The 26,615-nt window shown below is 32.2% G+C and overlaps 4 protein-coding genes across 4 annotated transcripts; 2 read left to right on the top strand and 2 right to left on the bottom strand.

The window, feature by feature from the left end:
• Positions 1,744-2,580, top strand: LOC105161724 (transcription repressor OFP13). Its single transcript, XM_011079515.2, has one exon. The coding sequence runs from the start codon at positions 1,744-1,746 to the stop codon at positions 2,578-2,580; it is 837 nt and encodes a 278-aa protein (XP_011077817.1).
• LOC105161806 (transcription repressor OFP6-like) lies at positions 13,442-14,168 on the bottom strand. The gene has a single exon (XM_011079619.2). The coding sequence runs from the start codon at positions 14,141-14,143 to the stop codon at positions 13,628-13,630; it is 516 nt and encodes a 171-aa protein (XP_011077921.1). The 5' UTR covers positions 14,144-14,168; the 3' UTR covers positions 13,442-13,627.
• LOC105161722 (lipid droplet-associated hydrolase) lies at positions 15,628-19,896 on the bottom strand. The gene is made up of 13 exons (XM_011079514.2): positions 19,725-19,896; positions 19,488-19,592; positions 19,326-19,399; positions 19,158-19,229; positions 19,008-19,036; positions 18,768-18,818; positions 18,118-18,168; positions 17,373-17,432; positions 17,198-17,280; positions 16,655-16,802; positions 16,479-16,529; positions 16,097-16,201; positions 15,628-15,999 (listed from the first exon to the last, which is right to left on the bottom strand). The coding sequence occupies exons 1-13, from the start codon at positions 19,775-19,777 to the stop codon at positions 15,838-15,840; spliced, it is 1,044 nt and encodes a 347-aa protein (XP_011077816.1). The 5' UTR covers positions 19,778-19,896; the 3' UTR covers positions 15,628-15,837.
• LOC105161805 (HVA22-like protein j) lies at positions 20,451-24,685 on the top strand. Its single transcript, XM_020693890.1, has 6 exons — positions 20,451-20,536; positions 23,294-23,374; positions 23,911-23,967; positions 24,078-24,141; positions 24,261-24,482; positions 24,671-24,685. The coding sequence occupies exons 1-6, from the start codon at positions 20,451-20,453 to the stop codon at positions 24,683-24,685; spliced, it is 525 nt and encodes a 174-aa protein (XP_020549549.1).

The following is a 26,615-nucleotide window of genomic DNA, read 5'->3' as shown; positions in this document are numbered from 1 at the left end:
CATAGGTAGGGTTATCTACTTCCAATTATAAGGCTATGAATCAAGACACGAAAATGATTGATCTTCAATAGTACTACTTAGTTACTTTGGCGGGGCCATATAATACATGATTCCAATATTTCAATTCATCCGATAATTTTCATTGACGCTCTTTAAAATTAAATTTAATTATAAAAATAATTTGCAGTAATATAATTTATCTGTAGGGTATATTTCTAAAACTTTGCTCGTGAATAAGGGTGTACTTGTAATTATAACGACAATCTTAGAGAATGTACTTATACTTTTGTAGAAGATAAAATATATTTGTATAATTAAACCTAACATCAAAAGATGTTAATGCCGATTCTCAATAATTAAAGGATAATTAGAAGGTTACGAATTCTATTGCGCATTAAAAGAAATGCAATTTCAGTTCTGTAATCTAGGAGGGTGGTACTTTTGGTCTGCATAAATTGATTTTCGCAATTTAGTCATGTAACTTTAAAATTTTGGTAATTTTAGTTAATTTCCGCTGCCAATTTAGCTTAGAAATTGTATATGACTTGTACATGATCCAATTAAATTATAATTTTAGTCCTATTAATCAATTTATACAGGACCAGAAATGTCAACCCCATAAGTTACAGGACTAAAATTATAATTTAATTGGATTATGTGTAAGTCACGTGCAATTTTCTTGCCAAATTGGCTGAAAAATGACTAAAATGATGAAAATTTTAATATTACAGGACTAAATTACAAAAATCATGTCGTGCTTGATAAAAGACGCCGCCTTCCCTAAATTAGAGGACTAAAATTGTATTTTTTTAAATCCGAAATTATTTTTAGGATGTTGAGATATTAGTTAAGTTAATTTATATTATGAAAAATTTGTTACTATTAATGTCTTATAAATTTGAAAATTAAAAGGAGGTAAAGTAATAAAAGCTCCAACAATTAGCAAGAAATTATTATCCTCATTTAATCCGAAAGCGGGGAGAGGGAGAGGGAGAGGGTACGTACATACACATATGTAATAAAAGATCTCAACGACCTCCTTAATCTGCATTTACTCATGGGAGGCTGCTTTTTGCTTTCAGAAATAACTTGTCTTAATGTATACTTCTTTTTCTTTAAATTAATAATTCAGCCTTTATGAGATCTTACCTTTGATTTTTTCTTGTTTTTCCTCAACCAATTTTTTAATTTGTAAAATAAACACAGAAACAAATAGAGAAAAATATAAATTATTTGAAGCTAAAAATTGAAAAAATTACAAAGAAATTATTTTTTTTTCCAAGTTTTCTTCAAAACTTTTGTATTAAATCCAAAAGCGAATCAATCATACAATAATTTTAATATTTTATCATATAGTTGATAATTTTTATTAAATTATACATCAATGACATAAAAATTATAATATATTTTGAATTTGTTATAATTGATATAAATTTGGCTCGACTCGATGTGGATTAAAAATTTTTATTTAGTGTATAAGTAGATTTAGTAAATTTTTAATGATCTATTGATGAGTATTTGAATTGGTAGACCCCACCCTAACACCCCGCCGGGTGTTGATCCAAGTTTTATCGCCAGTGAGTCAGTCATAACTTCTTTAAAATAATGCTCCGGACCAAAACCTCTCTGTCTAAGCTTTTATTGCTCCAAACCAAGAAAATCAGATAGCACTGAAATATTATTACAACACAGTTTCAAACCACATTTCTCCTCATTTTCCCACCCTCTCAATCGGTCCACCAAATGGGCAAGAAAATGAAGTTCCCATTTCTGTTCAAACCCACCGAAACCACCACCTCCGCCGCCTTGTCGTGGCCGTGGCCGACCTGCGTCAGCAACCCCAGAACAGTCTCTTTCCGGGCCGGCAGCACTGCTGACGACATCTACGAAACCATGAACTCAGCTTACCTCGACGACGACAAAAACACAGATTTCGCAGCAGGCAGTACCGCAGATTCATTCTTCAGCATCTGCAGCTCTTTCGGCCGTGAAGAAAGCTTCTCATTTCTATCAGAAAACGATGAAACTGCGGTGATTACAAGAGGGTTGAGATCAGACAGGCTCTTCTTCGAGCCTGGCGCGACGAGCTCCATACTGGAAGACGCAAAACCACTCGACCACTACCAGCCCTCTCCCTACAAAGAAAACGTAGCAATCCTGGCAATAGAATCCAGGGACCCCTTTCTTGATTTCCGAGTTTCGATGGAGGAAATGGTGGAGGCCCACGGGCTTAAAGACTGGGAATGCTTGGAGGAGCTGCTGCAATGGTACCTCAGAGTTAACGGAAAACGCAACCATGGGTACATAGTCGGAGCTTTCGTGGATTTGCTGATCCATATTTCTTTGGCTCGGCCGGATTCCGATGAATCTTCGAGCTCCGCCATTCATGAGAACTGCTCTTCTTCTTCAACAACTACGCAGTATTCGTTCACTTCTCCGCTTTCGTTTTCTTCTTCCACTCGTTCCTCCACCAGCCCGTGTCTATCTTCGCTGGAAAACGAAGACGAGATCGTTACTGATGAGAGAAATGGAGAATACAGTTGTTCGTCTTTGTCAGCTTCATCTTCACCAGGTGTTTGATTTTGTTCCTAGAGAAGGAAAGTGGTAGTTGATCATTAGGTTAAGAGATAACACAGTTGATCTTCGTACGTTGACCCCCCAATGACAAACCCTCCATCTCTTTTGTTGTGTTTTCCGTTAGTCTTAACCCGTCTGCAGACAGATTACGAGAATGTAATATTGAGTTTATTTTTGGAAATGAGAATTCAAGTCTGATTGTTGTGTGTTTATTTCCAATTTTCAGTTTTTAAAACTGTAATTAAAGTGAAAATATATTTATTTCTACTAATTCTCATTGAAAATATATTTATTTGACAACACAAATTAAGATAAAACACAATTTTCTTAACTAATTCAAACAAATTTTCATTTCACACGAAAATTTATATAAAATTAAAAATACATATTGTCCACTAAAAATAAAAACACAAACAAAGAGGCCCACATTCCATATATTGGTAAGTTTTAAATTTTTTGTTATGTTGTAAGGTAAAATGTATGCAATGTATTACGTCTAATTTCTTTCTGGATGATCGAATTTAATTTTTTATTTCAAATCTACTACATCTTTTATTTTATTTAATATATTTTTTAAATAAAATAAATGACATAATCTTATTATATGTTGCATATATATATTTAAATAGAATAAAAGATGCAACATGATTTAGAATAAAACATTCAATCCCATGCACAGTAGCATTAGAAAGAAAATGATCATTAGTTCATAAGTACAGAGTATTTAATTGTATACTTAATTTTGCAAATAGGTCCATAGATGGCTTTTGGCTCTGTTTGAATATTTACTACAAATTAGTGCGTATTGCAGTAGGTTGTATGTAATTACACCAAAATTCGTAAAAGGGTACCAAGTATAATATTCCTAAAATAAAATATCATACCATGGTGTAGATATATATATATATATATATATATGTGTGGTGTAACAGTTGATATATAACATCTAACTTTCCTAAAGAAACATAGGCAAAAGCTTGTAATAAGCCCGTTACATAAATTTCTGGAACAAGTTGATCTCCACCTCGGTATTCAAATTTGGGAGTAACAATCAGTTGACAGCAACAACACTAGGGATACAAAATTTTGGAGCCCAGTGGTCCTTTCTGCACCAATTTGTAAGTTCTGCTGCACCTGCACCATTATATATATATATATATATATGAACAATAAATTCAGAAATTTTTTTTTAAAAAAGTACTTAACATTTACATATGCATGTCACTATATTAATATTTGGAGCCAAAAATAAATATCTGTAATCAAATAAACCTGCATCTTATACCTTTCCAGGTCCAATTATATTCCAAATGTTCAATTGCAAATTCATATTGCAAGTGCGTTTCTAAATATATATAAGTGATGTGGATCTTATATATACGTATTGATGTAATAAAGTGTAGTATGAAATAAAATAAGAAAATTTATAATTTTAGTCCTGTAATTTATAGAGGTGACATTTTTTATCATGGACGAATTGACTTATAAAATTACAGGACTCAGTTGCCAAAATTAATTCGTACGAAATAAAAAATGTCACTCTCCCTAATTTACAGGACTAAAATTATAATTTTCTCAAATGAAATAATATATACCATTTTGTAATAGAATTTAACGTATTGGCACCACGAATTGGTAGTGTATCTCGTGTTGTATTGAATACATATGCATATTAGGTGTAAAAACATAGTGAATTTTATATACGCGATGGAAATATAATATGAGATGAAATATTATTTTGCAGCAGACAATTAAATGTGAAATTGATCCCAATTATAAAAGTGGGTTGAGATGTTTTGTTTTGTCCGAGATAAAAACAGAAAAAAAGTTTTGTAGGACATGTTTTGGGTAGGACATCTTATCGTTTCAGGCCTCACTGGCTATAACGATGGGAGTCCTTTTCTGTCTGCTTAGCAGCTCAGAATTGGAGAAAACAACAAAAAGGGGGAAATTATTCTCAAGGCTTTGAGATGGGGGCGAATGTTGCTGGAGTTTTTGCATTAAAATTTGTGGTCCTTCTGTCCTATTCATATGTTGTAGTTACATTTTAGTTTGAATTTTAGATGTTTGATTGGTACTATCAAAATTGGGTTCTGCTGACCCTCCTTGGTTGAACATGTAAGAAATTGTCACTTCCAGTTTAACTGCGAATATGGTTGGATTTTGTCAGCGCTCGTTGGTTTAATGGGTAAAAAGTTGTCACTTTAATCAGTTTATCTGAAAATAAGGGTTTTGTCGATGCTCGTTGGTTCAATTGATAACAAGTTGTCAATTTCAGTTAAATGGTTGTGAGTTCGATCTTTTTTATCTATACGAAGACCATGTCAATAAGTAATTTGTAAGTATAAACGATTGAGTCGTGCCTAGTAAATCAGAGACCAATTAGTTACTTGAATTTCATGTTTTGCGAATTTGATTATTAACAGATCGAGTTCAAATGGTCGAACACGTACTCAATTCGTAATACTAAATGAGCCAAGCTTTTGCGAAATTTTAATTATCAATCTAAAACTAAATTATTTATTTTTCAGTCCTAAACACAATTTTTTATATCACGAAAAATCATTAATAACTTATATATGAATAATAAAATGAGAAAACACAAGCTTAGGATGACCAATATTTGGGAAGCCCATAGCCTCTTAAAAGAGGACCAAAGCCCAAGAATTGTAATAGAGCAGCAATTTCATGGTGACATCCTGCACCAAAGCACACACAAACTTGAACTAATCCAACAAATTTTTATTACATTGCATGTTCAAACAAACTATATTACAAACTTTTCTTCTTCTTTGTTTTTTTGGGTTGATATCCATATACTTTGATTAGACAGTAGGCATTAATCTCAGAGCTTAAAGATTCTTGTCTGAGCAGCGAACCTTCTAACGCTTCTGTACTTTGCAAATCCTTTTCTCTTTTTAATATAAAATAACACTTGAGATAGTGAAAAGATTAAACCATTAAACAATGTAGTAGTGTAATATTCAAGAACTTGGGTTTTTGACAATATATAATGAGAGAGAGAGAGAGAGAGAGAGAGAGAGAGAGAGAGAGAGAAATTTAGTATGAAGAATTGTTTTGATTGTGTGGATTTAAATGCACTACGAAAAAATGTCTTAATAAAAAAAAAATCAACATTGAGTTAATTAGTAAGAAATTTTTTTTGTTGAATTTGTTGCTAATATACATTATTTAATATAAGAAATTTACCAGCTCATGAATTTAGCAACAAAATATTTAAACATTTCGTTGCTAAATTCATTAGCAAGTAAATTTTTCGTATTAAATAATATATATTAGCAACAAATACTACAATAAATATAATATTTAATTGTGGCTAATTGTCATGATCAATAATAAATAATCATAGTAAATAGTCATTGACTACAACCACGCAATGAATATCGATTGTGTTTTTTGCAAGGGTGGTTAAAATAGTTATCATGACTTTTACATTTTCACAATGGCTCTTAGGTAGCTGTAGCAAATAATTTTTTCATGGTAGAAAGTTAGTTTTTTGCATTGATTTTATTTAACGTGATTAATAATAGTTATTTACCAAGGCTTTTAGCCATACTCATTAATATTGTAGTCAATAGTAATTTTTTTTCTGGTGAAATTTAGTAGAATTTTTTTTTACTATTTAGTTCAATGCTGATTTTAACATTAATTTTTCTGTAGCTATTCATCCAAGTTCTTACAGTGATAAAATGACTGTCGTACAAAGCATTTTAATTAATTTTTTTTTTTGACAAAAATGTTTCATTGAAAAATAGCATGTAATTTTTTTAAATTAAAGTGAAAAACGTACCTAAAATTGTAGTGAATTTTGAGTTTTCCCATATTTTTTTATACGAGCCTAAATACATACATATACATAGATTTAATTAAAAAAAACAATAAAATACATTAAGATTTAAATCTTGATCTCAAACAAAACCAATCCCCATGGGACTTCAATCTGCAGGCTCTAACTTGTCAATGCATTGAGGAAAGCACTACTTTTTCTTGTGTATATAACCTATGCACTCGGGTCTTTTGCGGTAATGAATTATTCATTAATGAGATTGTCATTTCCAATAAAATTATCATATTTTTCCTCAAAATCTTGACATAGTTAAATATTGTAAAAGTTTTTTTTTTTTTTTCTTAAGGTAAGAGGCATGAATATTTATTAATTGAAATAAATCGATTACAAGTACAATCATTCATGTCGACATCAATATATAAAAAACACTATTATAATAATCATATTCTACTCAATAACACCTAGTCTTACAGTAAACAATAACTCCTACTATATAGTAGAGTTACTCCTGCTATACAGCAGACAACATCTTATGCACCTAATGGGGTTGGAACCAAGACCTCTAAGATCATGTTAACCTTATTCCTGACTAATTGGTTTTTTAATGAATGTCTGATTCGGGCAATTAATGTCAATTCAATTAAGGGCCGAGACACCAGTCATGGTCAGCGACCTCCTCAATAAAATTATAATGTCTGAAATTTGAAAATAATCCCATATTATATATAGTAACCACGTACCACGAGTGCGTCGGGTTGGAGTCGTTACAACGAGTTTAATTCGAGCTAACTTTAATTATAAAATTTGGGTTAAATTATAAAGAATTTTTTAAAATTTTATTTTAATTATAAATACTCATTCATTATTAAAAAAATTACAAATATTCATTTGAAATTATAAATACTCTAATAAATACTATCCTACAATGAGTTATGACAAGGGGATATTTGTTAAGGTATTTAAAATTTTAAGGGGTATCTATAATTTTTCAAATAATAAAGAGATATTTATAATTATGACAAACTTTACATGAAAGGGTTTTGTAATTTACCCCAAAACTTGACATGTGTATCAAATTGTTAGATTTGCTTAAATTAATTCCACGAAAAATTCTAGTCAGCCAGAAAGCAAGTGTATAATGTAATTGATCACTTTGCCTGAATTGTACACCAATCAAACGACATTGTATTCCACTTGCCATATAGTTGTTTCAGGTCCGATCAAATTCGATTTGAGTTAAAATTTCTCTAGTTCCATAAGAAATGGTCTAATATAACTTAGGTAAGTTTCAATTCCTCCAGATATGTGACTAGTAAGATAAGAAACGATACGAAATTATATTGCACTAGAATTAACAATTATCTAATTACAAATATCGTCTCGTGATAGCCCATTGTAGAAAGTATTTGTTATGCGATCTTTAATTTTAAAAAGTATTTATAATTTTTTAAATAATTAAAAAAAATTATAATTATAACACATTTTAAAAGAGTACCTTGTAATATACTTTTATTAATTGATTGATATATTAAGAAAAAGGCGTATAGAAACCCACAAAGTGCAACGTCAGGTAACTATGAAGGACAGGCTTTTAGGTCGATTTGGACACCTCTATCTGTCATGATTCTGAACAGAATGATACAACTTTATTTCAGTCTATATAAATGTTGAGGAGGAAAATGACCCAAAAATGCCAAAATTTCCACACATTTACTTATATTTTTGTGATGTGCCCAACTAATAATAGTGTCTGAAAAAGTTAGTGCACGTCTTTGTCTCTATGATTCCACTGTAATACTTTCACTAACTTTAATTCTGCATCACATGTACTTAGATTTCTGTCTCCAGATTTTCTTTTTGGCAGCCACAACAGAGATAATCGCTTGCATTCTATATCCTTAATTAGCATATGAAAATTATGCTTTATTAATTAGAATTGAGGTCAAATACTTTGGTTATTTAGGATTAAATTGATGTAATTTTTATTTAATTTTCAATCGAAAGTGGTCCTTGTGGCTTAACGTGTGGAGAAAATCCAATAATAGGACAAAAGATGTCGATCCCTTATTACATGGGATAAAAAATGCAATTTTTTATCTTTCATCCCAAAGATATATGGGCCTACACATTTGGTACCGATATTTTAATTTTTTTTTCATATTTAATACTAAAAATAACAGCCACGTGATTTTATCGTTTATGTTTCTTACCAAAACTAGTCATGGGACTAAATCTGTCGAAAAAATTTAATGTTATGACTATTTTAAAATTTATATAAAGTAAAGGACAAAAAATGTAGACCTTCTATTTTGTAGGATGACAAAATGCAATTTTCCCTGCAAAATTACACGTTTAGTTTTATGAGATAGGGGTTCAAACTTCTGGTTTGATGCTTTATTGTATTTTCAAAAAAATTTCAAAATTAAGAAAATTTGACACATTTAGTCCTTTGCTTTACAAAATTTAAAAATGATACCCAAATTGAGAAAACTCGACACATTTAGTCCTTTACTTTATGAAACTAAATGTGCCGATTTTTCTCAATTCCGGGATCATTTTAAAAATTTCGTAAAGCATAGGACTAAATGTGTTGATTTTTCTCAATTTTAAAATTATTTTAAAAATTACGTAAAGTAGAGGACTAAAAGTGTTGTGAACCTCCTTTCCAATAAAACTAAAAACATAATTTTCACCAATTTTGCTGGGTAGTTCAATATTAAATATTTCATTAAGAATATGTACTAGTGAAGCGATAATTATTTACCCAACACATATAAGGAATACAAATAATTCACACATATATTAAAATCTAAATTTTATTAATATTAACTAGTAGATGAAAAGACATGGTATCGTAGAAATATACGATCCCAATCTGAACACCTGATCACATCTGGTTGAAAACCAATGATGAACAAGATTGAAGCAATGGGGTTTGTGTGTCCCCCTTACAGGTTGATAAACTGGATGACTTTTTATAGTTGGATTGCTCTTTGACAAGAGGTGCAACAACAAAAGGGCTGCAACTTACTCTAAGCCTCGCATTTTGATGCCCTAAATCAAAACACTTGATTTGAATTGGGGGGAGAAGAAAGTGATGGTGGTCCCTATGCAAATTAGGGCTCTCTTTTTCAGTTTTGTGATTTTATTGTTTTTGGATTATCAAGAATCTCTTGTTATGTCTAATTTTTAGCCAACATGATAAGATCCCAAAGTCTAATTTCCCAAAAATGTAAGGTGATTTAAAACTATCATTTCAATAAAGTAGCATTATCGATTTCTCTTTTGTCTTTTCACCCACAATATAGTTTTGTGAATCTTTCTTTTCCTTTCTTCCTCTATTTTATAATTTCGTTTTGTTATATTGAGATATTAAATACTGATTCAGTAGATTAATAGTTTCAAATGAATTTATAGATATATACATCTCAAAAGTTTTTCAACATGCCCTTTATTGACTAAGAAATCTCCTTATAAGATAGGGTACGTGTTATTTTTATCTGAAGCACTTCATATAACCTAACTTGTTTGACTCGATAAATGTCCGAGCAAGCTTAACGAATATCTTAACATTGTTTAAAACTGTACATAATTAATTTCGGTATAGACTATTTACTAACTTGTGCATTACTTACGATCACTTGATCACTTTTCCAACTCGATCATTGGAGTACTTTTACTTGGGTCAATCGATCCCAATATCTTGATTTCGAAAATTCTTGGCTCAAATCAGGTTTGATGGAATCAAATCAATCAAAGAACAAGTGTATTGCACTTGCTATGTGATTCGTCACTTTTCCCGAACTGTATAACAATCACACAACTAGTGTACTGCACCTGCCATGTGACTTTTATAAGTTCGATTGAATCGGGTTCAGACTAAAATTTTCCATTAATTTCATATCATTTCCTGGTATGGGATCGAGGATAGGAGATTGGTCGAACTCCTCGACCTCTATTAATTAATAAGACAATCATTTTAAAACAATAGAATTACTAATTATAATTAATAATCGAGAGTTCATTAAGTGAAGTTATTTATAATGGATAAAAATATTAGAAAATATATTCGTAAGAAATTGGACCCATGGGAGGTTTGTATGTCTTCAACTTTTTTCCATGATGAAAAGGACAGTGAGACTTTACTTTCCTGTTAAGGGCACTAAAGAGGAAGTTAGGGTTTCTTTGGTGGCAACAAAAGATGTCTCCCACTAAGAGGGTGCTCTAACACAAGCTCACATGGACATACTCTTTTCCTGTCTTCTTACCAAAACCTCTCTTGCATTTCAACCATATTGTTTCACATGTCCCCATCCATGACCATCTTCACTAAGGAATAAAAACGGAAAATTCCCACTTTTATGTATTATATTTTGTTCCAAATTGTGGTTTTGAGTGAAAATTTTAAGGGTTTTTTCTCTCTCTCTCTCTCCCCCGTCTTTGTATTTTAAAATATGCAATTATATGTCATCACATTAGTTATACATATATGTACGTCAGATAGAAATTGAACTCAAGATTCATACTTAGAGTTATATTCATTATTCAAAGGAAAAAGTGCATTTTACGTTCCATAAGTTAATTTTTCTGCGATATTGATTCCATTGTTTCAAATTCACAATAACATCAAAAAGTCTGCAATTTTGGTCTGAAGGCGAAATTCCATTAAATTCCTAAAGGAAGCAAAATTTATTCCTCTCAAGACTTAACGAAGCTCGTGCCATACAAGTGTTGTTTTTGTAAAAAAAATTAACAGAATAAAGACTTATGACTAAAATTATATTTCTTTTTCAAAATTATGGATGCAATGTGACGACTTCAAAACGTATGAAATCAAAATTATAAAGAAGCTAACTTATAAAACGTAAAATATAATTTTTCTTAGAATCCAAACATCAATATAATTGTTATGGTTAAGACTTCGTGGACTGATCCTAAGTGAACTACATGAAAAATTATCGTGTAACTGTTTCGTACTTTAATTTATTAATCAGAATCACTTTTCATTAGGGTTAAATGTAATTTACCCCCTGTGATATGTAAAATGAGTAAATACTCATATGTGAAAAAAGAATTAGCAAATTACCCATGTGTTCAAAAAATGAAGCAAATTATCTCCTATTAATGGTTCAGATAGGGGGATAATTAATTTGCTTCTTTTCTCAAAATATAGGGGGCAATTTGCTATTTTATTTTTTACAGGGAATTTTTTGCTCTTTTTTCGTATAACATGAGGTAAGTTGCATTTTTTCCCTTTTCATAATTATGAGCAATTATATATATACGCCAAAAGTAACTTAACTTAAAGCCAAATCTTTCCTTCTAAAGCCAAAGTGAATGAAATCGTTAGGAACATGACCTAACTAAAACAAGAAACCCATTCCTAGACAAAACAAATAACTGAAGTTACTACTTTACATGCACACAAATTAGAATGCAATCATTGTCTGAATTGCAACAAAGAAACAGCAGCAATTACTTATAAAAAGCCAAAAACCCCAAGATTCATTTTGCACTAAGCTGTACAAGAATAAAGAAGACTGAGCTTGTACTGTAACTTTAACTACATTAATGTTTACTTAGCCCATGGTACTGGATGTTTTTGTGATTTTTATTATATTTTTTATTTTATTTAATATATATAAATCATGTATATAAAAATTACGTTGATTTTATTTAACACGAGATTTGATACTGCAGGTAACGTATGTCTATTAAATAAAATAAAAGTTACAATAAGAATTAAAATAAAAAATCCAATTGGCCTAAGAATTGCATGAAGCTTCCTAATTTTATTACTACCTTAAACATACTTTTATGGGTCTCATCATAGTCTGGCCTTGCAAGATGAACTGGCTTAATTATATTTTTGATCTTATAATTATGATTTTTTGAAATTTTAATTCGGCAACTTACGACAATAACAATTTAATCTTTACATTTTTATTTTGCAATTTTAGGACATATTCTGGCCGGATTTTTCCTTTGTTTCTGAAATTCTTCATAGATTGCAAAAAAGTGGCAAATGCTACGTACTCACATGACTCATAAAAATCGGGGCAAAGTATTTGCCCCCATTTTAGTGACTCACGTGAGTGGCACTTGCAATTTTCTGACGATCTAGGGAGAATTCCAGCAACAAGGAAAAAATTTGGTCTAAAACATCGCGAAAATCTATCTTTTTATAAATCATGGGACCAAAATATGAGATAAAAAAAATGCAAGTAAACCTATTGAATTTCGACATGCAAACAATTAATGGATAGGAGTACTACAATCGTCTATTGACTGCCGGAAATTAAACCCTAATTTGCATGCATGTAATGAACAAGGAATATTAATCAGATCACTGGCTGAAACCAATGACATTGTGACAAAGCACGAACAGTGTTGGATTAAAGATGCCAAATCTGGGGTCAATAACGACGTGGTCAAATTTTGAAATTAGTTTTACGTAAACACACACAAAAACACAGTCACATCGAATTGTAATGATACTGTTGGAAGAGAAGCAGAAAACAAGTGGAGTAGCAGCACAAACATTAATTGCATTATTGAAGTGCATTAAGAACTGCTGCTACAGTTTTATTCATTAAATATTTCAAATCGCGACGTACGGGTCTTCATGGATCTGGTACTAATTAATCTAAGACTTTGCTCTTGTCCAGTCACAACAGTTTGTACGATGATAATATATAAGATTCTTTGAAATTTGAATAGTAGAAACTAACAACATTATAGTTAGCAACTAAAGTTTAACTACCAAATAATGGGAACATCATAGTTTTAATTACATTATTAACAAAGTGGGAACACATCAAAACTAACCAATTGCATGTTAAGAAATTATATTAGTTGTGTGATTGGTGTATAATTTTCAATCGCATAACAACTGTGGCACGCTTGCTCAGTTATTAGTTCTATTCGATCGAATCTGATTTGGGTAAAAAAATTTAAAAATTTATATCAGATTGTGCATAGAAATAAAATAAAAAGATACAAAAGAACAAGTACTTCGAAATTATAACCTTAACAGAATTTCTGACAGCGCAACATCAATATATTACATTTCTGTAATTTCTTTCATTAGATAAGAAAGGCCAACAAGAAATTAAGGGTGTTAAAATCAAATTAATGATCGATTGCTTCTTCTAGATCTTTCCCTTCACATTATTATACCTTACCACATGATCATCAGACCTGTAAACTTTCCAGGTTCTACATTTCTAAGTCCCCGGACATCTACATCCCATGCATGTCCGAAGAGGCCGAAGGAGGCCTGATTGAGTAAACCCCGTTCCATATCTCTGTAAAAGCTCTAACAATAACTCCATGGTAGTATGGCGAGTTCAGCTGCAAGAAACAGTTCAGCAGCTCTTTCAGATCATTTTTCGAGTATATCTCTTTCTCCACAATCATCTGCAGCATGGAGCGGCGGAAATCCATGTAAGGGTCGTCGGAGTCTTTCTCCACCGCCACGGTCTCACTCCCGATTCTCCCGAACCCTTGAACTGCTCTTAGGCTTTTGATTTCCGAGTCTGCGTCGGAGGAATAGCGGGCAGGCGGCGTGTCGACGACGGAGGAGAAAGTAGTGGTGGTGCTGGCGTCGCAGGAGCTGGAGGAGGAGGAGGAGTGGGGTTTGCGGTGGCTCAGTCTTGGGTTGAAGAGGGCGGAGATTCTTGGCCTTGTACAACTGCTGCTGCATCCTAAGTTGACGCTGGCTGTGTTGAGAATGTACTTCTTTTTGTTGCTGGACATTGTAGGAGGGGCAATGTTCTTATTTTTGTCCGAGTTTGGTTGTGGAAGTGCTATAATGATGTCTCTTATATAAAATTCTGCCTAGCGAGGGTTCGGTGGACCCTTTGTGCGTATTAATCCGAATTGCAATTCACAAATATTTGAGAAATTTTTACTCAATTTCGATTTGAATCAATTATATGATAAATATAATATACTTGTCATATAATTAATGTATATCTCTGGAAAAAATGACCAATCATATGACAAGTGTATCATACTTACTTTGTAATTGGTTTGGTTCGACCGAATCTGGTTTTTTTTTCTAAGAATTTTTCCTCAAATCAAATTTAATTTAATCAAATTAATTAAAAAATAAATATAATATACATGTAATGTGATTGATCATTTTTTTAATAATATGCTAATCACATAATAATATATTATATTTTAATAAATAATTAATTTGAATTTGACAATAGCCGTTCTAGTTGGATTTTTCATATATGAAAGAGAGAATTGGATTGGAGAGGGATTTTTCATAATTTGAATTTGACTAAAGCCGAATCACACTTTTTCTTTAAAGATAGATGAGAGATGACTATCACATCAAAACTTATTAAACATAATCATAGAATTTTCTATTACCGCAAAATTATTGATTTGAACTATAACTTTTTAGATAAGTTACGGTTATTTCTGTACGATTTGATATAATTATAAATATTTTTTATTATTTAAAAATTTTTAATTATTTTTTTTAATGAAAAATAATTCTCTTAAATGGTGAGATAAACTTACTATCATTATTAATATTTTTTAAATAAAAATAATTAATTAAAAAAATTAAGATGGGTAAACTAAATGACCCATATCATATTCAGAAACATAATTTAAAGTTTTTAAAAAAATTATTATTTATAATTTAAAAAGGGATTTTGATCGATTCACTACAAAGTTAATTGGACAAAAGTAAAACCTAACAAAAGCAAATGAAACAGAATAATCTATACTATCATAAAGCAAAGAGGTCTTGTAGGTATAAAGGGGTAGTTCTCATACCGCTTACACCAAATTTTCTAAATTCCAAAAAATGCCCTTCCATCGATAGAACTTATTTAATTTCCCAACTCATATATATTGTACAAAGTTTTAAATATTGATTTAGTGACAATTAATGCATTAAAAAAGTTATCAATAGCTTTTGCACATGAAGTTGTAAGACAATGATAAACTTTAATGTACTAGAACAAATCAATTATGAATTTTAATAAAAATAAAAATATTAATAAGGTTATCCGCGCAAGTACTGCGTGCCACAATGTCTAGTGATTAATAAAATTAAGGGAATATTTATTATTTTTCAGATTATAAAAAGTTATTTATAATTATACAAAATATATATCATGTAGTTGTAATTTATCACTATAACCTCATCGATATATATAAAATAGATGGAACTCATTCCTTATAATTGAATGAAGAGGTCGTGATCTATTCTATGAGAAGGCACAAGACAACCACCTTTTTTGTGGCGGCCAAGATATTAATTTAAATGCATTGGAATATTTGGTTCTAATAAAAATGAAGAGATAATATTTAGGTATAAAAGAGAGAAATAGACAAAATCTAGTAGTAAGTACGATGATCTGATTCATAATATATGGAATGGCTCATGAGCATCAGAAATCTTGAGTTTTTCACATCTTTCGGAATCACATTCTGCTTTGGTAAATTTTCGCGGTTTGTATGTAACTCTTGATCAAGCTCGAGACATGCTGAGCAACCCATACCGACCCAGCCTCAGTGCAGGAGAAAGAATGAGTATGACCCTCGCGTTCAACCTCTAGACGTGCATCGGGTGCCTGCTTGCGGATCTGTGATTTTGCAAACAGAACTAGCACGAGTAAGAAAACGACAAGCACCAAGCTTAATAACATCCAAACTAAAAGCTTGGATAGGAAAAGTGAGTACCTCTTCGTGTATATGCAAAGGACCCCAGTGATCATCAAGGCCAAACAGAAAAGCAATTTGGTTTTTCTTTCCTCTGATGAAATCCGAATCTGTTTTTTCTGGCAGCTAAAGAGAAACGAGCACAAGTTAAAAACACCAGTAGGTCTCGGAGAAAACCTTGTGGTACTATACCTGTGTGTGTATCTTTTGAAGTTTACTGAAAACATTCTTCGTGTACTCAAACTGTGTATGCGGTCTTTTGAAGTCTAACAAATTTTTAGTAAATTAGTCTGCTAAGGGTCAGAGCAAATGCAGTCAATCGAGCATATAAGTTGGTTGAAGCTACGGCAGTAAATACTGGTTCTTTCAGTTAGTTTAAATGTGGAGCAAAAAAGAAGTTTACCTTCTGAAATTCGGTCATTGCCATGAAGAGCATATTCCGAATAGTATGATACTGAAAAAAGGGTTAAATTTGAATAGAATTTATGAGAACAAGGCAACTGAAATGAATCGATATAAGAAGTATACAAATACATCATACACCGTAAAAACCATTGATTAGAAAGAGCAGAATTTGACCTGGAGAACGTGGGTGCGGAGAACCTCAACGGCAGAAGACGACCATGATTTCCCGATTGTTTTCTTCACCAGTCTTCTAGAAATCGGAGCTGGCAGCATACCCAACACGCCTCCCATGAAACTGATTGCAGCACATAGAGCTGGAGACCTGTCATAATGATTCAATTCTTCTGAGAACTTTAGGAAATTTCATAATTTGTTTATTCATGAGATAAGCAACTATTGGTGAGCAATTACGATCAACATGAAAAGTTCTACAGCAAATTCCCATGGTATATCACTCTAAAGAAATGTAATGTGCAAATTTTGATGGAGAATGTTAAATAATTATGGTAAAAATGCACCGTTAATGATGGTGGTGGTGGAGTTGGTGAATACAACTTTATATCAATGACGAACCGAAGTAAATCATATGCAAGTTACTGATAGCTCGCAAGCAAGAAAACCAAGTACTCTCTGAGCAAGAAAAATAAAGGGAAGCATGTATGATAAAGACCAGAAAGAAAAAATGAAAGAGCTCTACACTGCAAGGAAGAGTTATACGCTGCAAGTCTTCTGATCAAAGCCTGTGTTTTTGATGCAGTGTTCAGAGCCAAAAATGGATATAGACCAATACAAAATACAACCTGTAGCAGAGAAAACAAGTGACGGAGGAACTACGTTCAAACAAAAACTATAGCATAGGAAAATGTTACTTGATAAAAAGATGAATGTATACCTTCTCCTGAGATCTTTTAAAAGTTTCAAGAGATATATATGACCCAATGGAGTGGCCGACCTTCAGATGAAATTCATTATCAAATCACTTGAAAGATAGAATGATGCCATAATAGCGAAAAAAAATCTAACGTTTCGACATCACACATGCCTAAAAGTTGGATGAAATATGAATTAGACAAGTTTTAAAAGATCAAACGTCAAGGGTAAAAAGGGCAGACAGCATAACTTAAAGATAACAACAAACATGGTTAAACGTACTGACCACATTCACTTTCTTTTGTTTAGTTGTGATCCAAGCATTTAACTTTTTATGCTGTGTCATTAAAATATGCCTCTAAAGCTATATTCGGAACTTCTATATTCAGTTCATACAATTTTTCATGTTCTCTTTCCTTTTACCTTATGATTTATGGACTAAAGATCCTTAACCTCATTGCATGTCCCTATGCTCCTACTTAGTACTAAGTATCTTTTAATTCATCAAGGACAACTAGAGAGTCACATGTGCCACCTCCCTCCTCTCCACAGAAAAACGAATAATACAGCACAAACACCACGCACCAAATCCTGCTCTGACCAACACATCTATGATGGCCCAAAAGAAAATATGAACAGAACATAGATCGGAATATGAACTAATAAATGCTTTAGAAGATATATGATTGTCAAAAGTTGGAGAAGTAGTCTGTAAAATGCAAATGAAATTTCTCTTGCTGAAGGCAAAATCGTAAAACATGGTTTACCAGTACTATAGGAACTTCAGCATCTTGAAGTTCCTGCTCTATGAAGCTTATCTGGAAAAGGTAAAAAAGAAGATAAGATAGGCTACACGGAAGAAATGACTAGCAGAAGGAGAAATATAATCTTATTCTAGGAAATCAAAAACCATATTTCATAACATCTATTATCATGATCATCCCATCCCGTCCTGCCCCCACCCACCCTTAAAAAAAAGGAAAAAGAGGGAAAAGAAAAAGATGGATATGCACATAAAGATGTTAGGCAATAGGTTACATAGATAATGGTTTAGCATTTGCATTTGTTCATGAGTTCTTTGTTTAGCTATGTATCTTTTTTCACAGGTAAGGTAACCTCTCTTTTCTTCTATTTCGTAATTATAACACCTTAGTATGTTACTATTGGTACAAAATATAAAACCAACCAAGACGCCCTCCATCCCAAATAGTTTCATACACAAACAAGATGAAAAGAACTTCAAATTCAATCATTTAGCAATCAGGTATTCATAACCTTTTAGAAAGTCATCAACTCAAAATACAAAGTGCTGGTACACTTTTAAACATATGGGTTCTTATCATAATAAACTAATTCACAAGCTAAACCTCCTCTACCGTGCCCTGTCCACTGAACTTATAATGCAAGAGAATTTTACCTTATGATCAATTTGCTCTTGTAGTGAAAACAACCTCCCAGACTCCCAGTTCTGGTGAGAAAAACAATACATCCATGTCAGTAACCAGTTATTATTCAAGGTCAAGAGTTTATTACTCATGGTTCATGGCTCAGAGCAGTACTGTTGAACTACCTATTGAAAACACAAATATTAAACAATTGATTTTGAATACTAAATCACAATTGCCACTTAGTTTCTGAAATGGTATAAGATCGGTACCTTTTCCGAGTGGGATATATGGCCAATAGCTTCATCAAGAACAAGAAGGAAGCAATCAGCATCATGTGCAAAATCATGACTTCCAATTTTATAGACCAAAAATCCCAACAGAAACTGCAAGAACATAAAAAGTTTCCAACTTTTACTTGCCTGTGACCGATGCTGTCCCTCCCAGTGACTCGTACAGTAACTCCAAGAAATCAGTGTAAAATGAGATAACACCTGTCAGACAACCAGTCTCACTGGCCTTCAAGAACCTTTTGGTATCTAAACACACTCTCAGACAACACAACATAAACATAAACTGATGAAAAATACCAGGATTTCCAGGAATGAACAAGACATGTAATGCAGGGTCGTGGCTGGGAATCTCCATCAAATCCGTCTTAAATCTGACGCAAATGCATAAAGGATCAAGAACACAAGATTTCGTGATAATAGCTAACAAGAATTACAAGCAACCAAGGTTCTTGGAAATACCCAGAAACATTGATAACCCGAAAATTGGCATGCTTCCTTTTCTTAATCAAACTTAAGCTTTCACTACCCATCTGCGGGTTTACACGCCTCGCCAAGAAAAATCTCCTGCAATGGATCACGAACAGAGATGAAATACGAATTATTGAGAAAAAAACGAACTGGGTTCTGCATAAATGGAATTTACAGAACGGTAAAAACTTCAAGCTGGGGCCTTTCAGTCTTCTGTGAAAAGGGTACCTGGAGCTGGTAGACACAGTTCTTGTAATGGGAGTGAGAAGGCTCAGGAGCATTGGAATCGTCGAATATTTGGGCAGCCACTCGTGTTCGTGGCAATCGAAGTACCATTTGGCATTGAATTTCAGTTGACTGAGATGCAATTTGATAGGCAGTACGCGCTTTTAGTAGCTGAGTTCAGTCAAACTGGCTATCTGAATTAAAAAACGTTTCTTGATGAACTATGGAACTTGATAGAAATTAGTAGGTGATATGTATAAAGTAGTTTAAATTACTCAAAAATTAACTAATACATAAACTATTAGGCTTAATTGTATTTATTGCTCCATATATTAGGATTGACAAAATAAGAAATCTAAATATAGGGTGGCAAAAGTAATCCAAAATTTTTTTTTTTTTTACAATTGCAGGACTCCGACCTCTGAATTTTAGAAGTGGCAGGAATTTACTTACGTGGATAAAAATTATGATTTTCTTTTTGGAATTTTTGCTGATTAAGCATTTTTTTAATTTCTTATGTGCCAACTACGCACTTACATGAAAAAAAAGTAAAATTATATAAAATTAATTTGAGATTTTATATTATGTGTATAATAATAAAATAAAATTATTATTTTATATTATAAATTAAAATAAAAGATCAAACACCAACCCCTCTCACCCGAGCCACCCACTTACCCAATCCCTTCCCATCCTCGTGATGCAATTGTTCCCAAGAGAGGGGAGGCGATGTGGCGCGCCTCGCCGCCCTCTGGGACGACGGCATGGAGGCAGGATGGGGGCAAGAGGCAGAGGAGTGGGAGAGGGGGGTATGGGTAAGTTTTTTTTAATTAAATTTGTATTGTTTTTATTTTTATAATTTAATTTTTTTATAATATTATAATCTAATGTTTTATAATTTTAGGTATATATATTTTTAAATTTATGATATATTTTAAAAGTTATGTATACACACTCAAAGATATCGTGCCACGATAATTAGTATGTAATATAAATAACATTTTATTTTTATGCAATTTGACACTTTTTTTCATGTAATATGCGGCAAAAGAAATATTAAAAACTATTCAATTAATAAAATATCCAAATAAAAAGTATTTTATTTTTTTTCATATCATTGCTTATATGACAGGATTTTTTTCCACTTAAATGTTTGGGTTCCAGTTGATTTTTTAAAAAATTCAGTCATCAAAAGTTCCAAAATAAAAATCCTATTTTTTATCCACACAAGCAAGTTTCGACAACTTTTAAAAATTCTAGGGCTGGAGTCCTACAATTGCAAATAAATATATATATATATATATATATTTTAGGATACTTTTTGTCACCCCTATATTTAGAGTCATTGTTTTGCTACCTTCAATATACGTGCAATAAATACAATTAAATCTATACTATTACAATATTTAGTATGCAATACAACAATATTTTTAAATCAATCAATAACTTCAAAACATACAAATGCTACTATTAAAAATGGATTAAATATCTACATTCATAGACATTAAACTCACGACTTTTTTATTATAATTCTTCACTTCACCGCTCATGTGAGAGATTATTTGGTGCACTCATTACCCCTTGATAAGTTAGGAAATACCCATTCAAAATATAGGATCCACATTACTTTTCATTAGACTGGGCCAATTTGATCGACTGACCCAGCGCTTCGAATTTTGACACCTCAAATCCCGTGTTGATTTCAAGTTATTTCCAAAGAAGTATTGTTGGGTATAAATTCTTCAGCGGAAGCTCGTAAATCCCTAACTCAACTATTACAAATTTAGAGGTTTTGAACCCATAAATTATACAACCCAAGATTTACAACAATATAATGATAAATGTACAGAAAATATAAACAACAGTTATAAGAAAGTCATAAATCACACGACCACGAGAGAAAGGCCGGCAACCTCAAACCACCACGGTTGCTCCTTCTTCTCACCAAGAGAAAACACCTCAAGTTCACTAAGAACCGAACACAATGATCGACCACTAAAGTTTCAAGAACACCAAGTTTGTTCAAAGATAGCTTTTTCTTTCTACACGGGTTATTGAGACGAGAAGGGGAGGGAGCATTTATAGAGATAAGAGAGAGTAAAGGAGGCAGATTTGGGTGTTCCCAAAAAATATTGGGAAGCCATTGTCGAAGATTGAGAGAAGGGAGAAGCCTAGGATGACATTGAAGAGAGGGAAGAACAGTCGCGGCTTTTTGAGAGAAAGGGAGAAAACAATCGATTTTTAAGAGTGAGAGAGGAAAGAGATGAGAAATGATTTTAGGCTTAGTGGTTGAGGGATAAATACACTAACCGGGTCGGGTATAAATAGATAGATTGGGCCGGTTCATGGACCTTGGTGATATAAGGGCCTTTCAGTGGAGTTTGGGTTCGGGCCTTCCAAAAAATAATTGGTCATGGGCCATATATTTACAAGTACCACAAACATCTATTAGACCACCCAATTTGATGGGGAATTTATTAAAAAAATGCAAAAAAAAAAAATTAGTAAAGTAGGGTGAAATTGAAATTGTTAGAAAAGTAAATGGCACCACGGTCAGTCCACAATTTTTTATTTAAAAAAAAAAAAGCTTCTTTTATCAAATTAATTATGTATAGTCATTTTGGTCCATTTCACATGAAATTACATCAATGAATTTGACCTACAAATTCAAAATATGGAACGCCCTACGATCAGTCCCATTAAGGGTTTTGATGCTAATAATTTTTTCCTCTATTTATACTCACCACAAACACAAACACACACACTCAAAAACAAAAAAAAAAAGAGTCCGAATTGATATGTGGGAATTGGGTTGACGAGGCTTATACAAATGGGTTCATTCAGACAGCCGAATGTTCACCAATTTTAAGGTAAAATCATAGACAAGAATGCCCCTGCCCACGACAGTAAGAAGACAAAAACGGGCCTTACCAGAACAAATAACTGCCAAACGGCAAACCCGTTAAATGGAAGAATCCCAAGAAACCCACTTCAGTTCTGGAACTACGTGTAAGAATCATGTCAAGAAATCCCTCCATTTTCTCTCTCGTCCAAGTTTCGATCTTGACACTTGATTCAACCTTACTTTCTCTCTCTATACATACACATTATTACACAATGCCCACCAACACATATAAGAACATCCCCGCACGTTCTTAATTGGGCAACTCATCACATCCCCCCTCTTTTTCCCTGCCGTCCTCTGGTTTCTGAGATTTTCATCTAATTTCTCAGGAGCCCCCCCACCCCCACCCACCCAAAAAAAAAGGTAATGATCAAAAACAGCAATCTTCATTTCTTGATTTATAATTCATCATGTCTTCGATCATATTCTCATTAGATTAACAGTTTCTGATGATGATCATTTTAATTTCACGTCGATGAAATGATATTCTGTGATTTTGTTCAGACAGCCGGCGGGGAAATTAATAAAGACTGAAAGATGATTCAAGATCTCGTCTCCAGGAGTTTAATGTATGTAATGAATTCATCATCAGTTCATATATATTCATTTGCTCACATTATTTGAATGTTTAAATTTTTCTTGAAATTAAATGATTGGATTTTGGCAGATTGGCTTTTGGATATGCATATCCAGCATATAAATGTTACAAAACAATAGAGAAAAACAAGGTTGACATTAAAGAGCTCAGGTTTTGGTGTCAATATTGGTAAGCTGACAATAATCTTTCACAAACATGCCTGTTTTCCATATATATATTGGGAGCAATTTGCATTTAACCCTATATATATGTGTATGTGTGTGTGATTTTTTTGGTTCAAGAAGATGATTGGCTTGCATATGACTGATCGATCAAATTTATTTAAAAGATCTTTTTAGAATTATACATTTTTTTGTCTGGATGTAAATATCATAAGTTTTATATATAGCAAATAGGAACAGTCAAAGGAAAAGATGGGATATAACTTGACCATCCCAATTGGCCCTGAATGCCCATTTTGCAAACCTATGGTCGATTCCATTACAAGATGGGGCAATTTTCTTAATTTTACAACCAGTTTAATGAAAACTACACTTCTTAATCAGACTAGTAAAATTCAAAAAGACACCCTCTTAGTATCATTTATCTATAGACGTCATCGTAACAAGAGTACATGCATATATATATATATATATATGTAATATTCATGATTGAGATTAATTCCGTATTATATTCTGTATTTGCAGGATAATTATAGCAGTAGTAACAGTTATTGAGAGCTTCATTGATTTATTAATTTCATGGTACGTACGTATATATGTCGTTGTACTGAACCAGTAATCAACATTTAATTCTCCAATACATATACGTTTTTAAATAATTTGAATTAATATTCCACGTATGTATTCTGCAGGTTTCCCATGTACCGAGAGATAAAATTGGCCCTCTTTATCTGCTTATGGCATCCAAGCTTACAGGTTAAATATTAACACACATCACACAGAGCTTTCATTTTCTCACAAGATCAGAAGTTAAATAAATAATTTTATAGATATATATATGGATTTTGATATAAATAGTGCGTGCATGCATGCAGGGAACTGGGTTTGTTTATAACACGTTGTTGCAGCCGTACGTGTCAAGATATGAGACAGACATAGATAGGGGTCTGCTGGAAGTTAAGCAAAGAGCCTGGGATTTGGTCTCTGATTATTGGCGTTACAGCGCAGAAGTGGGTTCCAAGAAGGCTGCTCAGCTCTTCCATCTTTTGCTTTCCCAATCTGCAAGGGTTGCAGCGCCAATCCCACCTGCTGATCAGGTTTCTCACCTTTCTTCTCCTTTTTTCACACAAATCTTTCTTTTTTAATTATCGCATTGGATGTACGAGCGTCTTAATGACGTACTTATGCATGCTAATAAGACTCGTCGATAGGTGGATATGATACTTAAAGTCAAACCCATTATGATAGTTATTACCTAAATTTGAATCTAATGTTTTTGCGTTAGGTCTTACAGACTTGAAAATATGTTCGTTGAAATAAATATTTTGAGTATGGATGAAAATGAACCTTTAAGATGTCCATGTATACCCCGAAATGCATGTTTGTACGTTAACTTAAAATTGTTGACTTTGTAAACTTTGATGCTTTATAACTAAAAAAGTTGTGTTCATTTTGATGCTTAAAAAAAAATTGTTGTTATTTTTTATTTTTTTTAGTGACAACTTTAAATTAAATTTCTGATAAATTGATGTAGGCATAACTTGATAATTTCAAGAATTACAAAAAAAAGTAAGAATTTGAAATTAGTTAAGCACAACTGATATATGGAGTGTAGATGACATTTGTTTGAATTCGATATTTTTAAAAAAAGATCGTCAAATGAATGTTGGAAGTATGTTCAATCGGGATAAAAGATTATCCTAAAGTTAAAATATGTGTTTTTTTATTTTAATAATTGATTAATACTAGGTTACCATTTAAACAGAGTTAAGATCACTATTTAAATTTCAATTGAACTTAATTTGCACCTGTTTGAACGTTTTTTATTTTATTGATTGGGAGCTTATGAAATAATTTAAATAAATTAATTTGATAATATATATGTTCTCGTGATGTCATTATGAAAAACATCTAATTAAATGTTTTTAAGAAACTTTGTTATTAAAATTTTATAAGATATTGAAAAGTGTTCAGAAAAATTTTCAAATAATAAACTTATAAGATTTAAAAATAAGATATTAAGAACTCTTAATTACTTTTTTTTTTTAAAAAAAAAGTAAGGAAGTCCTATCTTATTTTCATAATTGTAACAAAAGCCCATTCAATATCAATCTTATTAGTTAAAAGAAAATGTTGTTACTAAAATCTTAAAACTTTGAGGACTTTATTTCATCTATTAAGAATTTATTTTTTGAAATAAAATCTTACATTTTATAAGCTTCAGAAAATCTTATAAGATGCAGCAGTTTGTAAAATATTTTAATGAATTTAGCTTAACGCCTTTTAAGAGAGCAAGACACCGTTTTAAACAATTCCTGAAAATTATTGATATTTTTAAATGCTTTATATCTATATATGTACCTTAGAGATCGCTTTTTGGTCCGACTGGTAAATACAAATCACTTTTAATTAGATAATTACGATACAATTTTGTACTGATAACGAAAGTTTATCTGTAGGTACATTAAACTAGCTGTTTCGAAGACATGTGTTGAATGAAGCTGAAACCACTGGATCGTTTTGTAAATAAGGAAAAAAACCTTTAGGGACCACAGAAATTCTTTGTTAGATTGCATCCACATTTTCCAAGTGGTAGAAGTTTATACTCAACTCTATTGCTACCCAATTGCCTAATTTTAGACATTTTCCAGAATTCCAGTTCCACAGAGAATTGATGCTGTAGGATTGTTCTACCTTATTAATATATATAATATTTTATTTAATAATATTAAAATTTTTTATTTATTTTTGTAATAGTTTATTATTTGATTGATATTAATGTATTGATTGAAGGCTCGATTTATTTAAAAAATAAAAAGTTATGTTAGGGCCAAATTTGGCCCATTGGTTTATCAATTGAACATCACTTCATTATCCCACAAATCTTTTGACACTAAGCAAAAGTCTGCAAAATTACTTGTCACTTTTCTCTACTAATTCTGATAGGCCTAAAGTCGCTTTCTCGACTTTTCACTTTTATCATTCCAAAACTATAACCACGATTTTAATTTAATTAACTAAATGATTGCAGAACGCTGAAAATGAATCAAATGTGGCTCCGCCGCCGCCGCCACCAACTCCGCCCAGCACCCCTTCCGGACCATTGAAGAGGACCCATTCCGATAAGCGGCCGCCCATTCCGACGCCCGGACCGTCCACTCCCCGCCGTGATGGAACACCCAAGCACTCGTCAATTAAAGTTCAGCTTCACAAACAAACACAATTTATCC

Source organism: Sesamum indicum, linkage group LG5 (genome assembly GCF_000512975.1).
Source record: "Sesamum indicum cultivar Zhongzhi No. 13 linkage group LG5, S_indicum_v1.0, whole genome shotgun sequence".
Lineage (NCBI taxonomy): Eukaryota > Viridiplantae > Streptophyta > Magnoliopsida > Lamiales > Pedaliaceae > Sesamum > Sesamum indicum.
This window is presented reverse-complemented; position numbering and strand designations above follow the sequence as displayed.

Bases quoted from the DNA above. Each gene is read 5' to 3' on its own strand.
- LOC105161722 (XM_011079514.2), bottom strand. From the start codon at position 19,777: ATGCTCCTGAGCCTTCTCACTCCCATTACAAGAACTGTGTCTACCAGC. The intron at 16,530-16,654 runs GTCAAATTCTGC...CCCTTTTTTCAG, and splicing joins TCCGCACCCACGTTCTCCAG to TATCATACTATTCGGAATAT. The intron at 16,202-16,478 runs GTAAACTTCTTT...GTTTCTCTTTAG, and splicing joins CAATGACCGAATTTCAGAAG to CTGCCAGAAAAAACAGATTC.
- LOC105161806 (XM_011079619.2), bottom strand. From the start codon at position 14,143: ATGTCCAGCAACAAAAAGAAGTACATTCTCAACACAGCCAGCGTCAAC.
- LOC105161805 (XM_020693890.1), top strand. From the start codon at position 20,451: ATGTGGCGCGCCTCGCCGCCCTCTGGGACGACGGCATGGAGGCAGGAT. The intron at 23,375-23,910 runs GTTTTGGTGTCA...CTGTATTTGCAG, and splicing joins GTTGACATTAAAGAGCTCAG to GATAATTATAGCAGTAGTAA. The intron at 24,142-24,260 runs GTTAAATATTAA...GCATGCATGCAG, and splicing joins TATGGCATCCAAGCTTACAG to GGAACTGGGTTTGTTTATAA.
- LOC105161724 (XM_011079515.2), top strand. From the start codon at position 1,744: ATGGGCAAGAAAATGAAGTTCCCATTTCTGTTCAAACCCACCGAAACC.